The sequence below is a fragment of the Melozone crissalis genome, unplaced genomic scaffold, assembly GCF_028551555.1.
Source record: "Melozone crissalis strain CALT ecotype California unplaced genomic scaffold, PUWL_Pcris_2 ptg000063l_1, whole genome shotgun sequence".
Classification (NCBI taxonomy): domain Eukaryota; kingdom Metazoa; phylum Chordata; class Aves; order Passeriformes; family Passerellidae; genus Melozone; species Melozone crissalis.
In genome coordinates, this window is record NW_026535841.1 from 13,239,093 (window position 1) to 13,261,973 (window position 22,881).

The 22,881-nt window shown below is 47.0% G+C and overlaps 1 protein-coding gene across 2 annotated transcripts; it reads right to left on the reverse strand.

Moving 5' to 3' along the window:
• Positions 1–2,653: 2,653 nt before the first annotated feature.
• RILPL1 (Rab interacting lysosomal protein like 1) lies at positions 2,654–21,211 on the reverse strand. 2 transcript variants are annotated; one of them, XM_054288496.1, is made up of 8 exons: positions 20,904–21,211; positions 17,534–17,684; positions 13,092–13,210; positions 11,998–12,225; positions 9,491–9,663; positions 8,878–8,970; positions 5,604–5,691; positions 3,715–3,783 (listed from the first exon to the last, which is right to left on the reverse strand). In XM_054288496.1, the coding sequence occupies exons 1-8, from the start codon at positions 21,204–21,206 to the stop codon at positions 3,715–3,717; spliced, it is 1,224 nt and encodes a 407-aa protein (XP_054144471.1). In that variant the 5' UTR covers positions 21,207–21,211. The 2 variants fall into 2 exon arrangements, with proteins under 2 accessions (XP_054144470.1, XP_054144471.1); XM_054288495.1 differs by lacking the exons at positions 3,715–3,783; positions 5,604–5,691 and adding an exon at positions 2,654–3,289.
• Between the last annotated feature and the right edge of the window lie 1,670 nt (positions 21,212–22,881).

Genomic DNA, 22,881 nt, shown 5'->3' on the forward strand with positions numbered 1-22,881 from the left:
GAATGTGCACCACGGGACAGTAAGCACGTCAGAAAATGCCTCATGTTCCTGATGAATCCATGGACAGTCACTGAGGGAGGGTGTCACGGGTAAATGTGGTTGCAGCTGCACCCACTCTGTCCTCACCCTGCTACACAGGCTTTAAATCCATTCTGGAAACTGGGCTTGTGCTGGTTGTAGCTGAATAGGGAAAAAGGACAAAACATCTTTTTCAGGGATAGGATGTGTAAATACAGACACACCCCTTCCATTAAGGAGTTTACAGTACTTTCTAGAAAAGGCTCTGTCATGTTCTTTGTCATCATAAGCCATTCCTAAATATATAATGTATTTTAAATTGTATTTCATCAGTCTTGGAATGGCTCTGTCCTAATCCTTGTCTGGTTTGAGGCTGTATTTCTATGAAATTGTACACAGATCCATAAGCTGCATCCCCAAGAATGGATGGTGTTACTTTCCACAAAAAAAAAAGACACAAGTCTTGCAGAAATGCATGTTTTTCAGAAATATTTATTAAACTGTTAAAATGATTTATTGCCCAACCAAAAAAAAAAAAAAAATAAACCAACCCATAAAATGTCAGTGATCCTGCACTTGGCAGGCAGGATTGTTACATCCCTAACCTGCCAGCATCCTGGCCCCTTTTCTAAAAGCAGATTTTCCTTGAATATTGACAAACAATACACGACAGATCTTCAGATCTTTACAAACGCTTCCCTCTGCGCCATCCCTCCCGATGGCACTTGGGGGGTGTGAATGCAGCATTGTGAACATGAGAACGAATGGTTAATGCCAGCAGGTCAGGAGGAGCTCTGAGGGGTTGAGGTAATGCTGCAGACACGTGGGGAAGGATTCCTGCCTCCTGCAGTCGGTGTTGGCTGCAGAGCTGGCCCGACACAGCCCCGGGCGCCGCTGGACGTGCACCAGGCCTGGAGATTTCCTTTGTGAGGCATTGGCTGGGGTTGGGTCTGTGCAGCTCCATTATCCCAGCTCTTTGCTCTCAGCTGATTTCCAAAGGGATTCTGCTTACTCAGGCCCACGTTCCTGCATTGTCCCTGCTCACTGCATCCCTTCTGAACGGCGCTCGGGACAGGCTCCATGGGGTCACCCACAATTTAACTGCCTGATGTGGCTCTGCTGCACTTTTTGTTTTCTTATATGGAAGTGAAGCCAGATCTTGGTAATTTAAGTATCATTGAATTAAGACACACCCCCATTTAAGAGTTGCTTTTCAGATCAGGGGAGAAGTGCTGCTGTTTTAAGGATATTACCAAAACTTAACCAGGTGAAAACACACCTACCCCATACCCTCATGGACTCTGATCATCATGTCCCATATAAGGCCACACGTCCCCCCTACCCAGAGCTCCAGTGACACCAGGGGGGCACAGTGAACACTTTTTTCCCTGCCTAGAACACACAGAAGGCCCATGTTGGAATGAAGCAGTTACAGCCAGAGCAGGGCAGCACACAGCCCACCACTGCAAAGAGAGGTTTTATTGCCAGGGTTTTACTACAGATGGGCTAAGAACCATTTGCTGCTCACACACATTAAAAATCCACTCTTGGATCACCCTGTAATAAGAACAACTGGCCTGCATGAAGCCCTCTGGAGTCCTTTGAGAGTTCCTCCTCCACTCAGTACCTGGAGTAGCTGGAGCTTGGCTCCAGCCTGAGCTGTATTTCCTGTCCTTGCTGCCTCTCCTGAGAAGAGGCTGTGCAGAGCAGGAGGAGCAGCTGGGGTGTGGTGTCACAGCAGCTCCCAGCCCCTGGCACTGAGCTGCAGAGGCAGAGGCTGCCCAAGGCCCTGCTGGCACGAGATCCTTCCCAGGAGCACTGGTCTCCAGCATGGACCTTCCCAGCCCAGGGCAAGGCCACAGAGACACCTCAGCCCTGTCCTCACACGGAGCCAGGGACACATGAGCCCTCTCCCAGCTGGTCAGCTCCTTGTGGAGTGTGTGGAGCAGAGGTGGGCACTGCACTGGCACTGGGTGTCCTCAGCACTGACCCTGGGAGGTTTTAGTGCTGGAAGAACAACCTCAGCCAGGCCTGGGGTCTCACCAGCTCAGCTGCAAAGCAGATCCAGCCCCAGCCCTTGGGGTTGGCTGCTGGGCCGTCCTGGCAAGTTCAGCCCTGTGACAGGGGCTACCCAGACATCTGCCACCACCAGAGGAGCAGCTTCACACACAGAATTCTTCTGTTCTGCCCACGTAGTGTTGAGTCAAGAGAAAAGGTTGGGGTCATGTCTAGGTCAGTGAAATAGTTCATGTCAGCCAGCTAAGGATGTGTTTCCCTCTGAAACTGGGCAGTTTTACCTAGACAGGAAACTGAAGTGTGACTTAATTAAAAACCTGTCTGTGGGAAAGATCTAACTCTTTTACAGCAGCTGCCTGCTACACTGTGAGGAAGTCCCTGGTAAGAAGGGAAAAAATTTAAAAGTTAGGATTCCTCCCAGTAAGCAATTTGTTTTCCATTAATACTGCAGAACACAAGGCACGCTCACCTCACACATCGTCTCTTCATGCTTTAGGCACTGTAAGCACAAGGGAAATGTACACTCACTGTCCCTCCCAAGGCTACTCCAGTTCTCACTGTGTCAGGTGCATTTCCAAGGGGTGACTCTGCAAGATGCCGATGCCAGCGGCACGGACAGGACACAGCAGAGCTGTGGCTGCCACCAAGGGCGTGCAGCCATCGTATCCCTCTTGAAAAAATTGTTACAGAAATAAAAAGCAAACAACCAGTAGTGTTAACAAACAGGGTAAAAGAGTCTTTGCCCTGTACTAGATATACACTGCAAACAAACTTCTAATAATGGCACAGGTCCTTTTTTGGTTTAAAGAAGCTTGTGTTACTGTAGTTAATGCATGAACAAGATCATGGACTTGTTATTCAGCACAAAACAAGTCATCTAGAAGCTTCCATGTCCCAGGGTGTCAGCAACTGTTACTACAAAGCTTGGGTTCCTGTTTGCAGCAAACAGTCACCAAGTGAACAGTGAGGGATCCCTTTTGGAGAGTCTGAAATGACCCCGAGGTGTGCAGGGCAAGGAAAAGTGACGAGCTGCCGCGATGCTGTACAGAAGCTTCTTGTTACAAGACTGTCGAGATCTACTGCAGCAAACCAAACACCTCAGGGCTTTAGTCACAGGTGTTGCAGGGCTTCTTGTCCTTGCTCCATGTAGGCATCATCTCTGTTTGAATGTGACCATTCTCCAAAAGTTTGCTGGAAGTGGACATTTTTCTGTGACGCCTGCATACGTTTCTTATCACGAGAGAAGAAACTAAACCTTCCAGGAGGGGAGCAGTGAGGGAGGGAGGGAAAAGAAAGAATAGTGTTTACCATCCTGAAAGCACTTCAAACACCCACCCCAATGCACACCATAACAAAACACCGAGCAAAAAACTCTGTTTGCATCTGCAGGAAACCAAGGCAGAGCAGCCTGATGGGAGTGCGTGTCAGAACGTTGTTAGGGATGGAGTCATTGCAATCTCAAGCAGTTTGGCTACAGAAGCTTCAGATAAGCCCTAAATGCTGTTGACTCTACAAGGTGCAGGTTTCATTTAGACGTGGGTTCCCCCTTCCCCAGCCCTCAGGTAACGAAGCCACACAATCCAGGTTAGTTTCTTGGCATAAGTAAAGTGGTATCTTTGGCATTAAATCTCTATATTTTACCACAAAGCAGAAACAGAATTTTTTTAAGGTCAGGGAAGTTCACAAGATAAGAAAATAAATCTCCATATTTTTTCCCAGTATAGAGGTTTTGATACATAAACTTGATTCCTGCAAAAAGGAATGAATAAATGCACCTATGTGCACGAGAGTTTGCAGGATGAAGGCTCTAAACAAATGCACACGAGTGTGCACGTCATTTCCTGTCACACAGCTTGGGTGCTCTCAGATAATGACGTACATGAACCAACAGCCATTTAATACAGCTAAAAACACAGCTGGAAAAATCCTTAGTATTGTTTTATTTGTATGGGATGAAGTTATTGGATTAGGCAAAGTCAGTGTTTGTTGTGGGTTCAGTACAAGAGGTGTTAGTGCAGTGTTCAGGCCTGCTGAGAAATGCAAAAGTTGTGGTTCCAGCTACCAATGGACTGAGTTGGCTGTGGATCCCTTTGGTCTCAGTGCTGGGTGGGCTTCAGGAGGTGAGGATTGTTTTTCCTGCCCTGTACCAAGTGTCACACAGCTGTGATCCAGGACAGGAAGTGCTAAATGCTGCCCAGTAAGGGACTGTGCCAATAGAACCTCAGCTTTGGCAGGGGCTGGAATATTGGTCAGGGCATAAACCTGACCCTGAGTCCACCCTCACCTTCCTCAGCATTCTCCCAAATCCCCCTCAGCACCATCATCCCAACCCTGCCAGCTGCCTTGTGCAGAGCAGGGAGTTCACCTTCCATGCCTCTCAATACACAGGAGGCTGGATGATAATCACTGAGAATATTAAGAATAATTACTTGTTGATTAGAAAGGGAAATCAACCACTACACAAGTTAAATGCACATAAATTACAGTGCCAGCAGAACCTGAACTTTTGCATTTCCTGGCTTCAAATGTGCAGCCTTAATAGTGAAATAAGTATTTTGTACTTAATTAGCCTCATACTTTTCTACCACCTTCATCACAGGAGTTCATAAGTTCACACACATATACTGAATATTTTCAGGGCCAGAGCCAGCTCCAGCTGATAAAAGGAGTGTTTGGTGGCTGAGCCTTCCTACAGAGCCCATTTGGTCCTGCCTGCTCAGGGTTTCTGTCTGGAAGCCCACACAAAGGACTGCTGTGTTTATACAGTCAGTTTCAAAGCTCGGTAATTTTTCACTTTATCAGGAAATTAAGCAGGAGAAAAATAAGTTCGTAAATCTCTAAAAGGTTCAGCTTTTAAAATTCCTTCTGAAACAATGAAAATTGTTATTATGGCTAGAAAATGCTCATGGAGGATGTCTGGAAAAAGCCTGTCTGTGTGGAGAGGAAACTGTGTCGTTGCTGTAAATATAAGGATTGCTAAAGCAGCAGTTCTAATGCAAAGAGACTTTGCATTAACAATTATCAGTATGTCTTCCAGGGAGAGACAAGAATTGGATGACAGAATTGATTATGAAGAGTTTACACTCTATTCCAAAATACATAATTAGAGACAAAATATACAGGGCATAGATAGAAAGACATGAAAGCAACAGCCTGTAATTAACAGTGGAAATTAATGTGGAAATCAGCCTCTCCATTCTGCAACTCTAACTAATGATTGTAACAAATTATTAGAAACAAGTTTCTCAAAGAGCACTGGTGAGAACTGTGAATAGCCTTGCTTAGGAAGCAGAATTAAGAGATGTGGTTAAAACTGCATATTGCACCGATTTTCCAAGGAATAATGATTGGTTTAGCATGGCCACATTAAGGCAGAAGGTGATAACATGTGAGTTTGAGGATGAGCATGGAGGACTGGGATGAGTACTGACACTGACTGGTCATTCTGATTGGCACTTTGATCCTCTGGGATCCCCCTGGCAGCCAGGAGAATGCAACCAGCAGTGCTTGTTAACAAGGGGTCATGCAAGAGGAAACCACAGTACCAAACATTTAAAAAAAACTCCTACAAGGGACACAAGTCTTCTTATTGGCTGCAATGTGGGATCGTCTGGAATCAATCCAGCTGCTACCATGGGCATTATGGCTGTAAAGATCCTGGTCAGGAAAGTACAGACACAGAAGAGATAAGACTGGAGCAAGGGAAAGAAAAGGCATTCCATTAAAAAGAAAAGAGGCAAACATGATACACGGGGTTACTTTGAATTACAACACAGGACACGTTACAGGGAGAGGGGATCTGCATCACCCAAGACAGCTCTCCTCAGTGAAAAACTCTTGTTCAGAAAAAACAGTTATTGGAGCAGTTTCAATTGCTTTTGGATTTCTAAAAGATACCACTTTCCTGTTGTGAGGCAGCCTGCAACCTGGCTTGGATTTCATCAAGGTATGACCAGCTCTAGCAATGCAGAGCACAGTGCACGTTTTTGTTCCAAGAGACAAACAGGCACAGACACAATGAAATGGAGGATGAAGGTGTGTGTTAAATACAAAACAGGACTCTGCTGTGACTACTGGATATTGGCACAGGGTTAGAGAGGACCAGCACTACAGTTAAAGATTCCACAAGGGTTACAGTTGATATTTTCAGGTTAAAAACCAGTATTGCAGGTGAGCTGTTGAAATAACCTCCTAAGAAACTGCGTGGTTAAAGGGGCTGTGTGTCTGTTCCAAAGGAACCTGGGTTACTGCTCATGCAGGAAGATGCCAACTGCAGGCAGCTGAATGCTTTAGGGAAACCTTGCAGCTGCTCTGGCAGGAGCACTGGAGCTGGCTCACAGCAAGTCGAGTTCTTTGTGAGGGTTCAGCACTGAGCATTAGACAATCCATGCAGCACAGAGCTGAGAGCTGAGTGCTCTGTGCCCAGCCAGCCCCACACAGCTGCCAGCACACCTCCATCCATACCTGCACACCCTCTGTCTGTCTGACTCTCCTCACAGCTTCTCCCTTGTGCCAAATATTTTTTTGAACTGTGGACTAATGTCAATTAAAGATTAAGTTGAAATCACGAGAGACATTTCACTTGTGACCAAATGCAGCTCTCCCCAGCTCACTAACTGCTGTTCTGAGACTAAAATTGAAAACAAATGGGCAAGCACTCTTGGATCATTAGCAGCAGCCAGGATTTCTATTTTTGTGCAATGTGGCACGTCCTGAGCTGCAGAGCTGACAGACACACCAGCTTTTGTAGGCTGCAAGAATAGGAAGAGAACTCCTGGCTGTTTGAGGCATGACATCAGTGACAAACAAGCACGTAGTCTTAAGGAGAAAACAAAAGGGTGTTTTCTGCTCCAAACAGAGGGAGCATTTTTAATCCCTGGACTTTTCCTCCTCAGTAAAGCCTCCTGGTTACATTATTTCATTAAAACTCTGTCATGTGATGGGGGAGAGACAAATGTACGAGTCAGGCATCTGAGATCAGAACTCAGAGTTTGCCCCAAACGTGCCAACCCAGAAAAAATGCTGATTCTGTAGCTTCTGTTTTCCTTTATTTATGGACTTGCAGCACTGAATCACCTGAGCACATCTGGGATGGCACAGGCTACACATCCATATGGCTCATTCCCTCAGACTGTGTGTGGTGAAGGGAAAAGGGCACATTGCACAGGCAAGCATAAAACTTCCCTTGAGAGGGCTCCTATTCTTGTACTTCAGCTTTTTGTTTAATCAGGAGAAAAACTCTGAAAAAGAGGGAAAAGCAGCCCCACTTTCCTCTGTGAAGGCACTCTGCATGCAGAGAGCAGCACTGCAAGTTTCCATCACAGCACTGGGTTCATGTGCCAGTGTTCCCCAGGCAGGAGAGGCACCCTGGGGAGGGAGAGGGAGCTCTGGAGACTACTCAGAGCAGGCAGGGACTGCAGCAGGAGGGTCTTGGGACAGGACAGAAGCTGCATTGGCTTCTCTGCTTTGCCCAGCAGTGACATTTCCTGACTTTTTAAAGCCCAACTACAAATACAGTGTTGACAACACACAGAGAGAGGAAGAGAGGAGGAAAATAAAACCCCAGCAGAGAAATCCTATCCAGACAGGCTGCAAGAATGAGACAAACCTGGAAACTGTTACCATCCTTCAGATTACTCAGGCAGACAGTTTTATATTCCCTTATTTAATATGATGGCTAAGTGGAGAGAGAGCAGAGTGAAACCTGGGGACAGAGCATGACATCTAAAAGAAGGAATTTCAGCTTAGGCAGAGTCAAAACCAATACCTCACCAACATGTGCTCTGCCTTACAACCTCTGTTTACATTTTTATGCTGCCTTTGCTTCATCAAAGGCAGCATTTCAAATCAAACATGGAAGCTGCACAACACAAACTATGTGAGCTGAAACCAGCCATTCCCCACAACAGAATTAGCTTTAAAAAGCTCTAAAAGAAATGCAAAAGAAAAGAGAAACTTTACAGTGAAGATCTTGTGCAACACAGTATCATCATCATCACCATCACAGTCACAGAATGAAAACTGAAATTCAAACCCAAAGTGTATTTCCTACTCATGTGAGAGGAAGGTTTCTCTCAGCACAGGCAGAAAGCTGCAGTCTACTGCAAATAATCAACAGTGCCCTCCTGACTCCATGGTGTTTTGGGCCAGCCCAGATCTTCCTATGGAATTTACTCTCCCAGGGCTGCTCCTGTTATTAAACAAGGACTGAAGGCTGTGGGCATGGGGACAGGATGGAAGAACTCTTTATATGGAAACAACTGTTCCAGTTAAAAAAGTAAAGTTTCCGGTATCACAAAAATCCAAAGAGTTGCTGTGAGATTAGAAGACTTAATTTGGAATAAATAAATGTCCAGGAAAGAGTTTCAGCAGAGAAAAGGACTGGCCAACACAGCGATTTTATAAAGTGATACTCTTGTAGCAGCACATCTCTGGCAGTAAGCTTTGGTTCCAGCAGCAGCATTAATATTTCAGAAGAAGGTGGGGTTCTCTTAGCCAAGCCAGTGCCCATCCTCTCAGCAGCAAATTTGCTCAGCAAACAGAAGGGTTTTGTGCTGCCCACATGGTGCAAATCGGGGTCTGAAGGCTTCAGTCAACAGGGAATGGGCACAGTGAGGCCATGGGAAAGTGATAATCCAAGACTGAAAGTTGTCCCAGATCTAGGCAAAAGTTTTGGCCAAAACCAACTGTTGTTTCACATCTGCCAAGTGCTCATTTAGTGTCTCTCATAGACAGTGGGAATGTGGTTATCTGAATTTTTAAAGTCTTTAAAATTGTCCTATGCATAAGAAACATTTGGTATTTACAGACTATACCCAGTATATTTATAAATATGCTACTTACAGTCGTTTGATTCCAGATTCAGGCTGAGTTGAGGGTTTGGGCTGAATTATGGGTGTAGGCTGAGGGGTTCTAGTTTCTTCTTCCATTTCCTCACTTGAAAGAAAGAAAAGATCATTAATGTTCTCCTCCCAAGCCATGGAAGCACTTTGAGATCTACAATTCAATCTGAGGTAGCACTGCTGATGAAGGGATGCAAAAAGATCTGTTCAAAACCCTTACAAATCAATTGAAGATTTTTTATCAACCAAGGATCAGCACCAAGAACTGAGTCTCCATTCAATATTTTCTTCCCATTGTGTCAAGGAGAGGGAGAAGAGGAATGGATTGAATAAAAAGTCTAGAATTTTCATTTTAGACCCACCCCTATCCTTATTTTTGAAGTTTACATGTATTAAATGTTTGTAATCTTTCTAGGATCCAGGGCAGACCTGGGAGTTGGGGAAGGACAAGTTTGAGGTACCAGGTTCAAACTGGGGCTGCATTCCTGCAGTCTCTGCACAAGCCTTTGCAGAAACACCAACTTGGACACAACTTCAGAGCACATTTATTGTTTCTACACCTGCCCTGTGGCTCCCTGAGTGTATCATCCAACAGGAGAGGAGATGTAACCCACCTTTTGTAATATAAAAGCTCCTCTTGAAGCAAAAACACTCTGGATTTCAGTTCATTCCTCTCATGAAGGACGTCCCGGAGCTCCTGCAGGGTGAATCTTGGGCGATTGGGATCTTTCAGGTCCATTGCCATCTTCTCTGAGTCAGAGAGACAATCATCATTGTTTGGTTCAGCCTGGGGAGTGAAATGTGGGCTTTAAATTCACTGTCCAATTCAAATGTCCAACTTTTGATAAGTCTGCTTTAGGAATTCATACTTTTAACAAATGGAGTAAATCAAACATCAGTTATTTATCTAAACACTGAAAAAATGGGATGGCAAAGGTCACACAGTTCCTTCCAGCTCCTCCCATAAAGAGGTGTCTTCTTCTAATGTAAACATACAACGATGAAAAACCACAAGGTTCTGGGAAGGGTGCTTGGAATTGAGATTCTGAAAAGCAGCTCCAAGCCTTAAGAGGTCTGCAGGATTAATAACAATACAAACAAATGCAGGACACTCTGTTCCAAGAAAACACATTTGAAATGTAGCAAAGTCCATTTGAAATGTGATGCTTTTTGCAAGGACTAATAGAGGCCAGCACATGAAATCAGAGCTGTCAGGAGCCAGGTCAGCCACTCACCCCTGTGGGAGGATGCAGAGATCAGAGTCTCAGAGCTCCTGTGTGGCAGTGACAGCTTGCTGGGATACCAGCTGGAAATTTGAGGAGTTGAGTAGTGAAATTCCTACACAGTACATTTCTTGTAATCCTGACTCTACCTCCTTCTAAGCTCCTGTTTGTGAAATGGTTTTGCAATAGACTGGTCCATGGTTTCAGGCTGAACTTGGCTAAGGCTGCTGCAAGGTGAATTTCAGGTGAATTCAGTGCCTGCCCTGCAGGGATGAGGCAGCAGAGCAATGCTCACTCGGGCACTGTTTGATCACCCTTTTCACCCAAGCACATTCCTTTGCAGAGACAAATGGAATAAAGATTGATGCAACAAGAGGTTCAAAGGAAATAACCCAAACACTTTCCCTCCTCTTCACCCCCTAGGTGTGGGTCTGAACTGGTGTCTCTCCTTTTGGTTGTGTATTTGTCCCACATCTCTGCCCAAAGAAGCTATTTTTGCTAGATTTGGCTCAAATCAGCAAAGACTGAGCAGCCTGTACCCGATGCAAATGTCCTTGACTGGGGCCAACAAGCCATGGCCATTCTGGAGCATGCAGCTATTCCAGTTTTCTGCTTCCACTGCAGCTCCTGTGTGAGCTCTGTCCTGGCAGAGGGAGCAGGGACGCCTCTAATGAGAGGAGGCACCATTGCCATGGAACTGATGAGCTGGAGAGAGGTGAAGAATGCATCCTTTCTCTGCAGACACTGGGGACACTTTTATCCTGCTGGCTCCAGGCCTGGGCTCCCCAGCCCTGTTTACAAAGCTGGGTGTCCTGGCTGAATTAACAGCAATGAAATAATCCTTTTCATCATTAATACAGTGCTTGCCCAGCTCAGCTGTGATATGGTAACACAGCATTGGCTGCCACATTCCCAGGGGACCAGGGACCCCATCAGCACTTGTCTCTGCTTTGTGATGTGTGTTCCTGACATGGGTATTTCACTGGATGTTTCACTGGATGTTTCACTCACTGCTGCAGCCTGGCAGGCATTTACCATGGAGCTCTCACCAGTGCATCAAGCTGAACAGCTCTGTGTGATAGAGCTCCTCTAATTCTTGAATATCATTACACCCCTTATTGCATTTCCTACTCTGCTGAGAGCATCATTAGGAGAGGGAAATGCAGTACATTTGCTTCAGGAATAAAACAGTAATGTCATAGGCACAAAGGGAAATATTAGGAACCATAAAGAGGACTCAGGGATCAACAGATCAGTGCATCTTTTTCTCAGGAAGCTCCCCTCAAATTTGCATTCCTGCTGCTCTGATCTCAGCCCAGCTCCATTTGCAGACTGTCACTTTGCCTGTTCTGCAAGAACCTGGCTCTGCCAGCAGGAATGTTTGCTTTTCATGAACATCTGTGCTCACAACACTTCACTGCACAAATTCTAATGGGAAGCAAAAGCAGAAATAAGGCCAAAGTTGGTTCCTCTAAAAAGTACCTTGAAATATTTATGTATTGATTTGGTAGCACTTAACCAGCTTAGTCCTGGCTGATCTGGAGTGCCATGAGAACTGCAGGGACCAGGTGTGCAGAGCTCTGCCCTGACTCTGGGACCACTTCTGGCAGTTTCTGTTCCACTCTGGTTCAGCTGCCACCACCACCCCTGTGCACCCTGTGATCCATCTGGCTTTGAATATTTGCAGATCTGGCAAAGCTGAAGCTACTCCTGGCTTTTTGTCTTTGGAAAACCCAGACCCTGCAAGGAATTGGTTTGTTTACTTTGGGGGAAGGGGTAGGTGTGTACAAAGAAAATGAAGCAAACACGCTACCACAGCCAAAATGCAAAGGGGTGCTTGGTATGAAGTCCAAAGCTTTTTAAAAGGCTGCTCAAAAAGTGATTCAAAGCGCTTTTACCTTTGCTTCCTCCCCATTTTGGCTGGCCTGGCTGTCCTCACCCTGCAGCTTTTCTCTGAGCTTGCCCAGCTCAGCTTTGAGGTTGCCCATCTCCTGCTCCTTGGTTTGCAGATACGCTTCCAGCTCCACCTTCTGCTCGATCAGCGCCTTCCCCTGCGCCTCAACCACCGTGATCCTGTGCCTCAGGTCGTGGTTGATCTTCATCAGCCTGTTCTGCTGCTGCTGCAGCTGCAAAACATCCATGCAGGAGCTCAGTGGCCATCCAGCCATGAGCCATGATGGCCCAGTCTCAAATATCTTGAAGCAATGGGTTCCTGTTGCATTTAATCTGAAAAATTCCCCACCTCTCCTCAGCCCCAGATTAGTTTTTCTAATATCTAATTGTCTACTACAGTTTCAATCACCCAAATTTAATTGATTTCTAGAGTAAATTCCCCTAGCACAGGGAGTTTTTCAGATAAAAGCAAATCCATCACTTGTGATATTAATTCAAGGATAGGGTGGCTTATGGGATTCTGAATCAAATCTTAACCCAGGGGAGAAGAAAGACAAGACAGAGGAATCCTCAGTGTTCAGTTTATAGGTGCTTTGCTTTGAGCTCCAGGCTCTCTCCTGAGGCAGATGTGACCTGCTGGCTGTGTGTGGACAGCCCCAACTCCAAAGGCTGCAGCACCTGCCAGAGGCATTGGGCAGAGCAGAGATCACCCAAGCCTGGCCTTACCAGCACCAGGAAAGTCCCATGGCCTGAGGACATGAGGCAGTGTGAAGAATGGGAAGCAAAATGTGGGTAAGGAGGTCATTGCACAGAAAGTGCCAAATCTCATGTCATGCCTGGAGTCACAGAGGAGTCTGTGACTCATCTGAACAGGTCACTGCAGGCCCTGCTCATGCAGAGAGATCCACACTGCATCCCTGGTGTGGGGCTGCACTGAAGCCTGACCATTCTGGACACTCCACAGCTCTGCTGGACACTTCAGCTGCAGGACCATTAATCCAGCACTGTTTATACTTTCTATATTAACTTAAAACTCAAAACCAGGCTGTGGAAGTGTGGGTGAGAAAGAACAGAAATAGGAAGACCAAGAGCCACTTACAGCCTCTACATCCTCATTTTTGAGTCCAAGTTCCCGGTCCTTTGCCCTGATTTCATCCCTCTGTTTATCAACCACTTCCTTCAGCTTCTTCATGACTTGCCGCTCTCTCTCTGACATTCCTGGTTAAAAAAAGAACACAGAACACAAACTGAGGGCAGGCAGGAGCTGCTGAGCCTGAGAACAATAACAATGAGGAATATTTAAGCAGACTCTGGAAGTTGCCTGCTGGTAGAATTACAGAGATGCTTTAGAGGTTACCTCAAGGGTAACAGAGAACACAGATGACAGAATCCACTCCATAAAGCCCCTGCACAGAGACTCCTTAAAAAAGGAACTGACATTCCTCAGAAACATTTCTAACAGTGAGTGACACTGCTGCATCTCCCTGCCTTAGTAGTTTTACGTCAATGTTCACACCATGCCCCAGGGAGCTTGGTTATCTCTGTGATTATCTCTGGCATCAGCTGGCCAAGGCCTTGAGAAAATTGTAAAAAAGATAGTCTGGATCTTCAGTAAGATGTAAACAACACATCACTGTTGTGGATTGCATCTGCATCCAAACCAGCTGAGGAGACTGATTTTTAGTTAAAATCCAGTTTTGTGTTTGGAGAAAAAAAGGTGAAACAGGACCTTCAGAGGGTACCCCCACCCGGAATGGAGAATCAAAATTTCTGAATTATGGTCACATATTTTCTCCTCATGTTTTGCCACCCTTTTCCCATCCTATTGTATGGTAATTCATATTTAGAGTAATTGTACTTGAGAGAAGAATACTTGATAGCATTACACTGGTGAAAGGAGTTTGGAACATTGCCAAGAATCCAACACTGATTGTATCTGAAAATAAAGAAAGGGTTATATTAACCTTAAATCTAATCAATGAATCATTAGGAAATGTTATAAACCACAGGAAGCATTCTTCTATTTGCCATTAGAGAGATCTATAACTTGGACCTGGCACTGCAGTGATGGACTCCTGAGAGCAGACACAGAGCAGAGGTTTTACCTTGGTGAGTTGATGAATCTCCTGCCCTGAGACTGGCACAGAGATGTGCAGTTTGATGGTCCTGAACTATCACATGAAATCACACTGCACAACATGCTTGAAGATGCAAACCCTGCAGGGCAGTGTGAGGCTCCCCTGGCCAGAGGCCAGCCCAAGCAGGAGCTCAAATCCTGCTGATAACTCCACTCACTTTGGCAAAGTCCTTTGTTATGTGAGTCTTCAGCTTCTTCCATTTGTGAACTGCAAGTGGTGCTGATGCACTCCCCGTTCTGGGCTGGCTGCAAAGCTGCTTCCTTTTCAATATATTAAAGCAGCTCCCACATCAGAAATATTCTCTGTATGCATTAAATGTATCCAGCCAGGAAAGGCTCTACTTTCTAACATCAGCTCAGACTTCCTGGTTTTGTTCTTCCCTCATCAGAGAAATCCAGAGTTGTTCCCACAAGAGAAATTAGCTGCATGTCTGTAGGACTCCAGCTCACAGGTCAGCTACAGAATGAACTGATGGAGAGCAGAGCAGAGCAGGACAAAGCTCAGAGAAGGAAAAGGAGAACTGGTGGATGTGCACTCCTGCACAGCTCTGGGCTCCCATGCAGGCAGGGAGGAACCAGAGCAAACAGGGAGCAGCAGCTCCAATCCCCAGTGCTGAAGGAGCAGAGCTGTGGTTCTGCAGAGAACAGGGAACTGCTCTGCTGGGAGAGCACTGCTGCTCATGGCTGGCCAGGAATTTGGTTCCCAGGACATGTTCCTGGCAAACCCCAGCAAAGAACTGTCAGTGACATGGTGTTCACTTTCTAGTGTTACACTCTCACCCCTTTTAATTCTGTGGTGCATTTGCCTGCTCTATTTCTGGACCCTGGTTTTTATCAGCTCTGTGCTGCTCTGGGTTCTAGTTTTTCACAGGATAATTTTAATTCTTTGCTGCGGTACCAGCTCATACCTACCAGGGAGAACAAGTGCCACAAACACAAACTGCAGATTAACTGTTCTAAAAGATCCACATTCCTCTCTCACAGCACAGAAGTGGCACTTCCCTGCACCCAAACCTCACTGCAGCCAATCTCAGGGCTGGGGCCTGAAACATCAGCTGCATTTAAAACCAAAATAATCCAAAACTTTGCCTTGAAGTAGAGTGACTGCAGTGAAACTTCAGACTGGTGGTTTCACTCAGAAGGAGGTAGTGAATGCAGCTGTGTCCATTAGCACTTGTGAGATGCTTTGAGATCTCTAGATAGCAGGTGCTATTTAAAGAAAAAATACAATTCAATGCTGACTACTTTTCCTCCCACTGTGCTCATTTTTTTTGAGCTAACATTTGGTGAGCCTAAAAGGCTTCAATTGTGTGCACAGATCACTACAATTTTTATTTCAGGAAGTGGGGGGGGAAGGAAAGGTGGGGAATTTTATGAAACAGTCACATCTCCTTCCATTTCCTCATGCACTGGGAAAGAGGAGAGGGAAATCACTAAGTGCCCTAAATGTAAAATAATTATCTCTAAATGGTTCAAACGTTAATAAATGCAAGATCTTAAATGGCACACCCAGCCAGCTTCCCCAGGCACATCCTATGAGCAGTTTCCTGTGGTTTGCTGTGATCCTGGTGTTGTTCCAGCAAGAGAATGGAGAGCAGCTGGAGGGGAGGACACCAAGAAAAGAAAGAAAAAAAAAAGAAAAAATATATTCTTTGTGTGTTAGTGACCTGTTCAGTGCTGTGTCCATACAGCTTGGCAGAGTTGTGCCAGGCAGAGCCTGTGGCACTGCAGCATTACCTAAACACTCAGCACAAGTTCAATGTCCCTTTTGAGGGGAGCTGTGGGTCCTGCAGCACGGCAGGGTCCCACAGGTGCTGCTGCCTGTCCCTGAGCACAGCCAGGCTGAGGCAGCAGCTCCCCTGCAGTGGCACAGAGCCTGCTCGTCCTGTTTGACACACTTGGGTCAAGTTTGCATCTGGCATTTTCCTGGGATATTCCAATCACTCAGCACCATCAAGCAGGGCTCTGTTTGGGCTTGGGAGGAGTCACTTTAATGGGGGTTAGAGGCTCATCTCAACCCCTCCCTTGTGTTCTGTGTTCTGCTGTCACAGGTCCTGTCACAGGATCCTGCTCTGCTCAGATCACTCCTGTTTGCACAGAACTGCCTCTGCCATGAACCCTTCATCACACTCAAACAAGGCTCTGAGAATTAACTGGCAGGACTGACTCCCAAGGCCTTGCACACCCAGATCAGTGCCTCTGCTGCCTGTGTGAAATCACCCCTGTCGCTGTCTGGTGAGTGAGCAGTGAGCTCAGGGGAGATGGGATCACAGTGCTCAACCAAGCTCAGACAGCAGCACTGCAGTCTGCTCAAAATCAGTGCAGCTAACACAGGATTGAGCCTGAAATGATGCCTCTCTGGCCTCTACATCAGACCAAAGGACAGAGACTGAAAAAGAGCAGAACTGCTTTCTGACACTATCCAAACAAGTAATCTGAGACAAATCTATCCCTGCTCATTAATGACAATATGTCCTAAAAGAAAACCAGTCAGGTTTGATATAATAGATCCAAATAATTAAATGGGGTTGATAGAAATTAAAAGATTTCACTTAAACTGAATATTTTGGCCAAAGAATATCAGTGATCTCAGCCTAAGCTCTGGAATGGGCTTATGGGTTTTGTTTGTGTTGTCACACATGGGTAGACACAGTAAAAATAACAAGGAAAGCACGTCTGGCATCTGCCTGGCTGGATGTGAGGAGTGTGGCTATATTTAAATGCAAGCACATGAGCTGCAGTGAGCTAGACGGCCACTGAAAGGGAAAAAAAGAAGGAGAAAAAAAAAAGAAAACAAAGGGGAAGCTGGTTCTTTGTAACACAATGTCAGTCTTCATGGCCCATGACTCATTGCTGCCATGCTGAATTTTGCATGGAGTTTGTCAGCCTGATGTTGAGCTACTTCTTTGCCACTAATTGACTCCTAATTTGAAAGCATTGCATTTGTTTTAAAAAATATCTTGAGAGGTTTAACAATTTTTACTTTTTGAAGGTTTAATTATGCATTTCCCCAGTGCAAGTGAGCAGCACTGAGCCTCAAGGAGAGAGGGAGTGCAGCTTCCACAGTGCTGGGCAGAGTTTCATCCCCCTCCAGCAAAAGGAGAACCCAAACAGAGATAGACCAAAAGGTGTATCTAGACTTTACTTCCAGAGGTGCTTCTCAGCCAAACAAAAAGTTGGTTATGTTTCCCTCATTCTCCCACTTCTTATCATGTCTTCAGTGTCATATGTTTTCAGAGATTTTCTATTTAGGTAAAAAAACCCAATAAACAAACAAGCCCTCAAAATCCAGATCTGAATTAATCTATGGGGGAAAACCACACCAGAATATCCAGTCAAAGTATTTTGATTAAGTATTTCTTTTTGTAACAAAGCAAGGACTGAATTTGAGGTAGCAAACTTGCCTTCATGCTTCTGAAATTCCTCTTCTGTGAAATTAATGTCTTTGTGAGACAAGTTTGTCATCAGTTGTTTATTCTCCTCCTGGAGCTGTGCAATTTGGGTGAGAAGATCCTGTGCTTCCCCTCTCCAGACATCCTCCACCAGTTCTAATTCCTATAGGGCAGACCAGGACAAGACATTCATATTTTAAAACATGTAAAGAGTCTTTGACTGGGCAATTTACAGATCAAACTACAGATCCTACTGATTCTTATCGAAAGCAATTAAATAAGACTACTTTTGAGTTTCTTAGAAGACATCTGCTTTTTTAATGCCACCACCAGGAAACCACCACAGCCCCCTTTGCTACATCTGAATGGAAATAGCTGAGGGGATCATTCCTGATGAAAAGAAAGTTACCCAAAGGATGGCTCCTCGTACCCTGCTGTGCTGTGAGGACCAGATTAAGGGTCCAATAACCAAACACCAGCACCAATTCCCTCCTGCACCCCAGGAAGCAGCTGCAAAGCTGTTAGAGAGCCCCCAAACCACCCCACAGCAGGGCCAGGAGCTCAGGGATGGACAAACTCCTGACACAACAGCCTGGTCTGAATTCCTGCCATGAAACACAAGTGCAAATTGATGAGTGTGTGATCCAGTGCAGCTCCTGGTGCACACAGTGAGCACAAACCCAACCCATGCTGCCTCCCATGTAAATTGTCCTGCTGGAATGTCCCGTGTTAGTGCAGCCAGGCCAGCCAGAACAGCTCCCATTTGTTGGGACACTCTGTGTCAAGAGCAGCTGTCACCAATCCTCGTGAAGGTCAAGTCAGGACAAAAAAGAGAAAGTCCTTAAGGAAAACAGTTGTATTTAGAACCTTGCTTGTTCCAAAAGCTTCTCTGTATATCTCACTTCTGCAGAGGGGGGCATTCCCTGCTCCATTTTCACTTATGCTCTTCAGACAAAAAGCTGCATGCAGATCCCTGGAGCCAGGCTGAGTCACTGCTGACTTTCACATCCATCCACATGCCCCTTTCCTACCTAACAACACAACACATTCACACAACAACCCAGCCAAGCACAGCTCCAGGCTAAAATAAGCTCTGCTGAGAGATTAAAGGATAGCTCTCTGCTTTGAATGCATGCTCTGATAATGGGAAGTCCTGTTCCTGGTGACTTTCTGGCCAAATACCATTTTATTCCAGCATTTATTACTGTATTGCTGCTGAAAGTGTTGCAGAAAACATTAGGTGGCAAAGGTAATAAATAAATAGCAAAGGTGTGGTAAGCTACACAGAGTTAAGTATTAAAAAGGAAAAAAAAATGTAATTAATCACCTATTTTACCTGAAACTCTTTATCTTACAAAGTCTATAATGAAATTGCTATTTCCAAAAACCTGGATTATTTACAGTGATGCTGCCTGTTACAACTCTGTAGCTAAAATAATGCAGTGACCTATTTTAGCAGTAAACCAGCACATTCATCACTTCCAAGCATATTGATAAAACCAAAATAGAATGCACACAAACCCCAAACAAGCTAAACTTATATCATTTATATGTGGCTGCACTGTAAACACACAGCCATGCCAGGTTTGCCTAGGCAAACTTTGTCATTTATTACTATTGAAGAGCCAATGAATTGGAGCAGAAATTAACTTTTGAGTCCTCATTAGTGGAAGTAGCAGACAAGGAGGCACATCCACGGCCAGGCAGTGCCAGCCAGCTCAGGAAGCCCCAGGCAGTGGGTGCTGAGCCAGGTTCACAAGCAAAACAGATTCACACATAAATCTTAAATCTGAAATCTCAAACTGATGCTTGCAAGGACCACTAAAAGCTTTTCTGGGTGTTTCTTGGAGGGTTTGACATCAAAAACTGTTTCTCAGTAGGTGATTTTTTCTGCTTATCAGCACCTGTCCTGTGAAAGTCTTCAACCCTCACACTGGAACAGAGCAGATGAGAGACCACAGTTCTGTAGGGACCTGGTGCACTGGGAACCAGCTTGATTTAAAAAAATAAAAGGTATGTATCATGCAGTTTATTTTCCTGTTAAAATCTGTTTAGACTGAAGTAAATTGTTTAAACACTCCCTGAGCCACTTCATGACCCTCAGAGAAGCTGACAGAGCTGAGGTGGTTGACTGGCAGGGAGATCAGCTGACACGTTTAGGAAACTTTTTAACACTTACAAGAACTTCAGAAACATCTCCACAGAACAAGTTGTACAATGACACTGGGTCAGTTCTGTATCTGCTTCATCCCCAGCCTTTGGTAAATATCCAACATATTTGTATCTGTTCTCTGGACCTTCTTTTATCATACTCTTGAGACTTATCAAGGCTTTGTACATTAAAGGTCTTTTACCTTCCTTTTCAGAGACGTTGCCCTGAGACTTCCTCTGCAAAATGTTGCAAGGTTTATCCTGGATTTCCCAGGTGAAAGTCCTTTAGCTGACTCTTTTTGAAATATAAAACTGGGATTTATCCAGTTAAGCCAAATCTTGAAGTTTGGGGTCTCTCTTCCATAAATCCTCTGTCTCCTGTTTATCCTGATTCTATGTGTGGAATCAGGAATGGCATGAGGCAGCAGTGGTGATTTAGCATAGTCATTTACCAGAACCATTTCTTATATCAGTTATCTGGATGGTTTAAAGAGCAGATCTGCCACTTTTACTGCAGTTACTGGAGCTTGCTGTCCTGCCATGAGAGGCTGACAGGGTATGGGAAATGCTCTCTGCCTCGGGCTTTAACAGGAATGGGGTCAGGGAACACTGTGACCACCCCAAAACAAGCCAAGGGACATGTTGCCATCAGAGGATGGAGCAGCAATCTGGCAGAGTGCTCTTCCCTACTCTTCAGCTCCAACTCTGCTCTGAAATCACTTGGTTCTCCATCTCTCTCCTATGACTTGTCTAACCCGAAGTCTGTTCCAGGAGAACTAGACTGCTAAATCATTCCCAGCCCCGGAGAGGAAAGTGTATTTATTCTTGTCAGTGACCTTTCCTGGCCTAGCAGGAAGCAGCGCTGTCCCTCCCCAGGAGAGGGGATGGAGCGGGAGCCCGAATGGGCCAGCCACGGGGGAAGGAAACGCAGTGACCGGGGAAGGGGTGGAGAAAGGGAAGGAGGGAGGAAACTTCCAGCAGGGAAGGAAACAAAAAACAACAACACGCCCAAAGCCTCGGCGACGCTCCGGCAGCATCCGCGCAGAGCCGTGAGCCGCCCGGGCCGCACCGCACGCGTGCCCCGCCCGCTCCCGCACCCCGGCCCCGCTCTTTGTGCTCCCGGCGGCGGCGGGGGGAGAACAGCGCCGGGGGGCCGAGCCCGAGTCCCCCGAGCGGCTGCGGCAGGCGGGGGCAGCGCTGCCCCGCCGCGCCCCCGGCTCCCCGCCCGCACCTTCTGGTGCTTCCTCTCCTTCTCGATGCGGTCCATCCTCTCCAGGCGCAGGCGGTCGAGCTCCAGGCGCAGCTCCTCCATCTCGGGGTTGATGTGGTTGCGGCTCACCAGCACCTCCAGGATCTCCAGCACCCGCACCACCTTGGGCATGAGGCGGGCGATGGCCTCGCAGCCGTGCTGGTCGATCACCCGCTCAAACTCCTGCCCCACGGCCGAGGCGATGTCGTACACGTCCATGACCGTCAGCTCCGCCGCGTTCTTCTCCAGGGCGGGCGGCACCCCGCCGCCGCCGCCGCCGTCCATGGCTCGCCCGGCCCCGCGGCGCCCGCATAGGCGGCGGCGGGGCGCGCTCCGGGCGGGGCGGTCCCCGTGCAGCCGCTGTCCCGCGCCCGGGCCGCGGCCCCCGGCAACTCCCGCGAACTCCGGGCGGCTCGGCCGGGGGTGTTTAAACTTGGCCGGGCGGCGCTGGGGGAGCGGCGGCGGGAGGCGGGCGCGGCGTCCCCGCCACCACCGCCCCGCCGCCCGCGGCCAATGCCCGGCGCAGGGCGGGCCGGGGGCGGCCCCGCGCATGCCCGCGGCCCCCGCGCATCCCGGTTACCGGGACCGGCCCCGCATGCCCGCGGCCCCCGCGCATCCCGGTACCGGGACCGGCCCCGCATGCCCGCGGCCCCCGCGCATCCCGGTTACCGGGACCGGCCCCGCATGCCCGCGGCCCCCGCGCATCCCGGGACCGGGACCCTCCCCGCCAGCCCGAGGCGCGGGGGATGCCGCTGCCCCGCGGGACTTCGCTTGCGGTGGGGAGAGGAGCATCGGCAAGGGCGGGCGCGCTTCGCTCGGTGCTTGTCCCGCCGCAGCGGGAGGGCTCTCGGTACCGATCCCTCCTGCGGCCCCGTCCGGGGGGGAGAGCCGCGAGTTTGGGGGGCAGAGCTCGGAGCCGCCCGGGCTCGCGGTTCGGGTCCCGCACGGACGATGGAGCGGTTCGCAGGTGTGACTGTGAATGTTTGCATGTTCTTATTTCCATAGGGTTTAGGAAGAGATGCTCCAGATGAGTCTCTACAGATAAGCTAAATGTGCCTGGAAATAATTTTAGGTCCCAGTTCTGCCATTTGCTATATGCAGAGTAGGAATAATGCATTTTATTTTGGACAAGATATGATGAGTAATACCAAACACTGGAACTAGTCAGGAGAAATAGCAGTGGGTCTGCAAAAGCCAAGCCTGGAATGATTTGACACTTGCTGCATGTTGTGAATACAGCATTAATTATCTACTTTTGGCAGATGTAAAACGCCCGTGTAGGTGAATGGGAGGTATGAACGGTGAGAAATGTAACACTGTAGCACCGGAAATGCAACACTGTGACACCAGAACAGCTTTTTAATGCAATTCTGTCACAACCTCGTTCTGCCGCCAAAATATTGATCTTTTCATGTGCTTTCAGTAGGCAGCCAGGAGGGAAACAATCAGTCTCCAAATATCTGAGCCTGTCGATCAATTGCCTAAGTTACAGCAATAACTCAGTGAAAATATATATCTATATAACATTCATGAAACTCATTCCCGAAGTTGAACACCACAAGATATTGCACAAAGTTCCAGGGAGAGCAGGGGGATGAATAATGGTGTAGTCATCCTTTCCTGGCAAAGGTGCTTACACAAGGAGGAGGAGCAGCCTGAGCAGAATCTTGGAGAGCACTCTGCAATACCTCAGGGGAGCAGCTATGCTGTGAAATCATCGTTTTGCCCAAGTTAGAGATGAGAAAAAGTTTTTGCCACAAGAATTTGGTACTGCACGAGTGCCTGTTGTTCTGTTCAAGCGTGGGTAGAGGAAAAATACAACAATGTAGGGAACATCTGTGGAAAGACCAGAACTACAGCTGAGAAAGGTGAAAAACCAGCACAGTTTGTGTATGGGAAGCAGCAGATTTGATGTTGGCCTGATCCAAACTCATGGAAAATGGCTTGGCAGGAAAAGTCT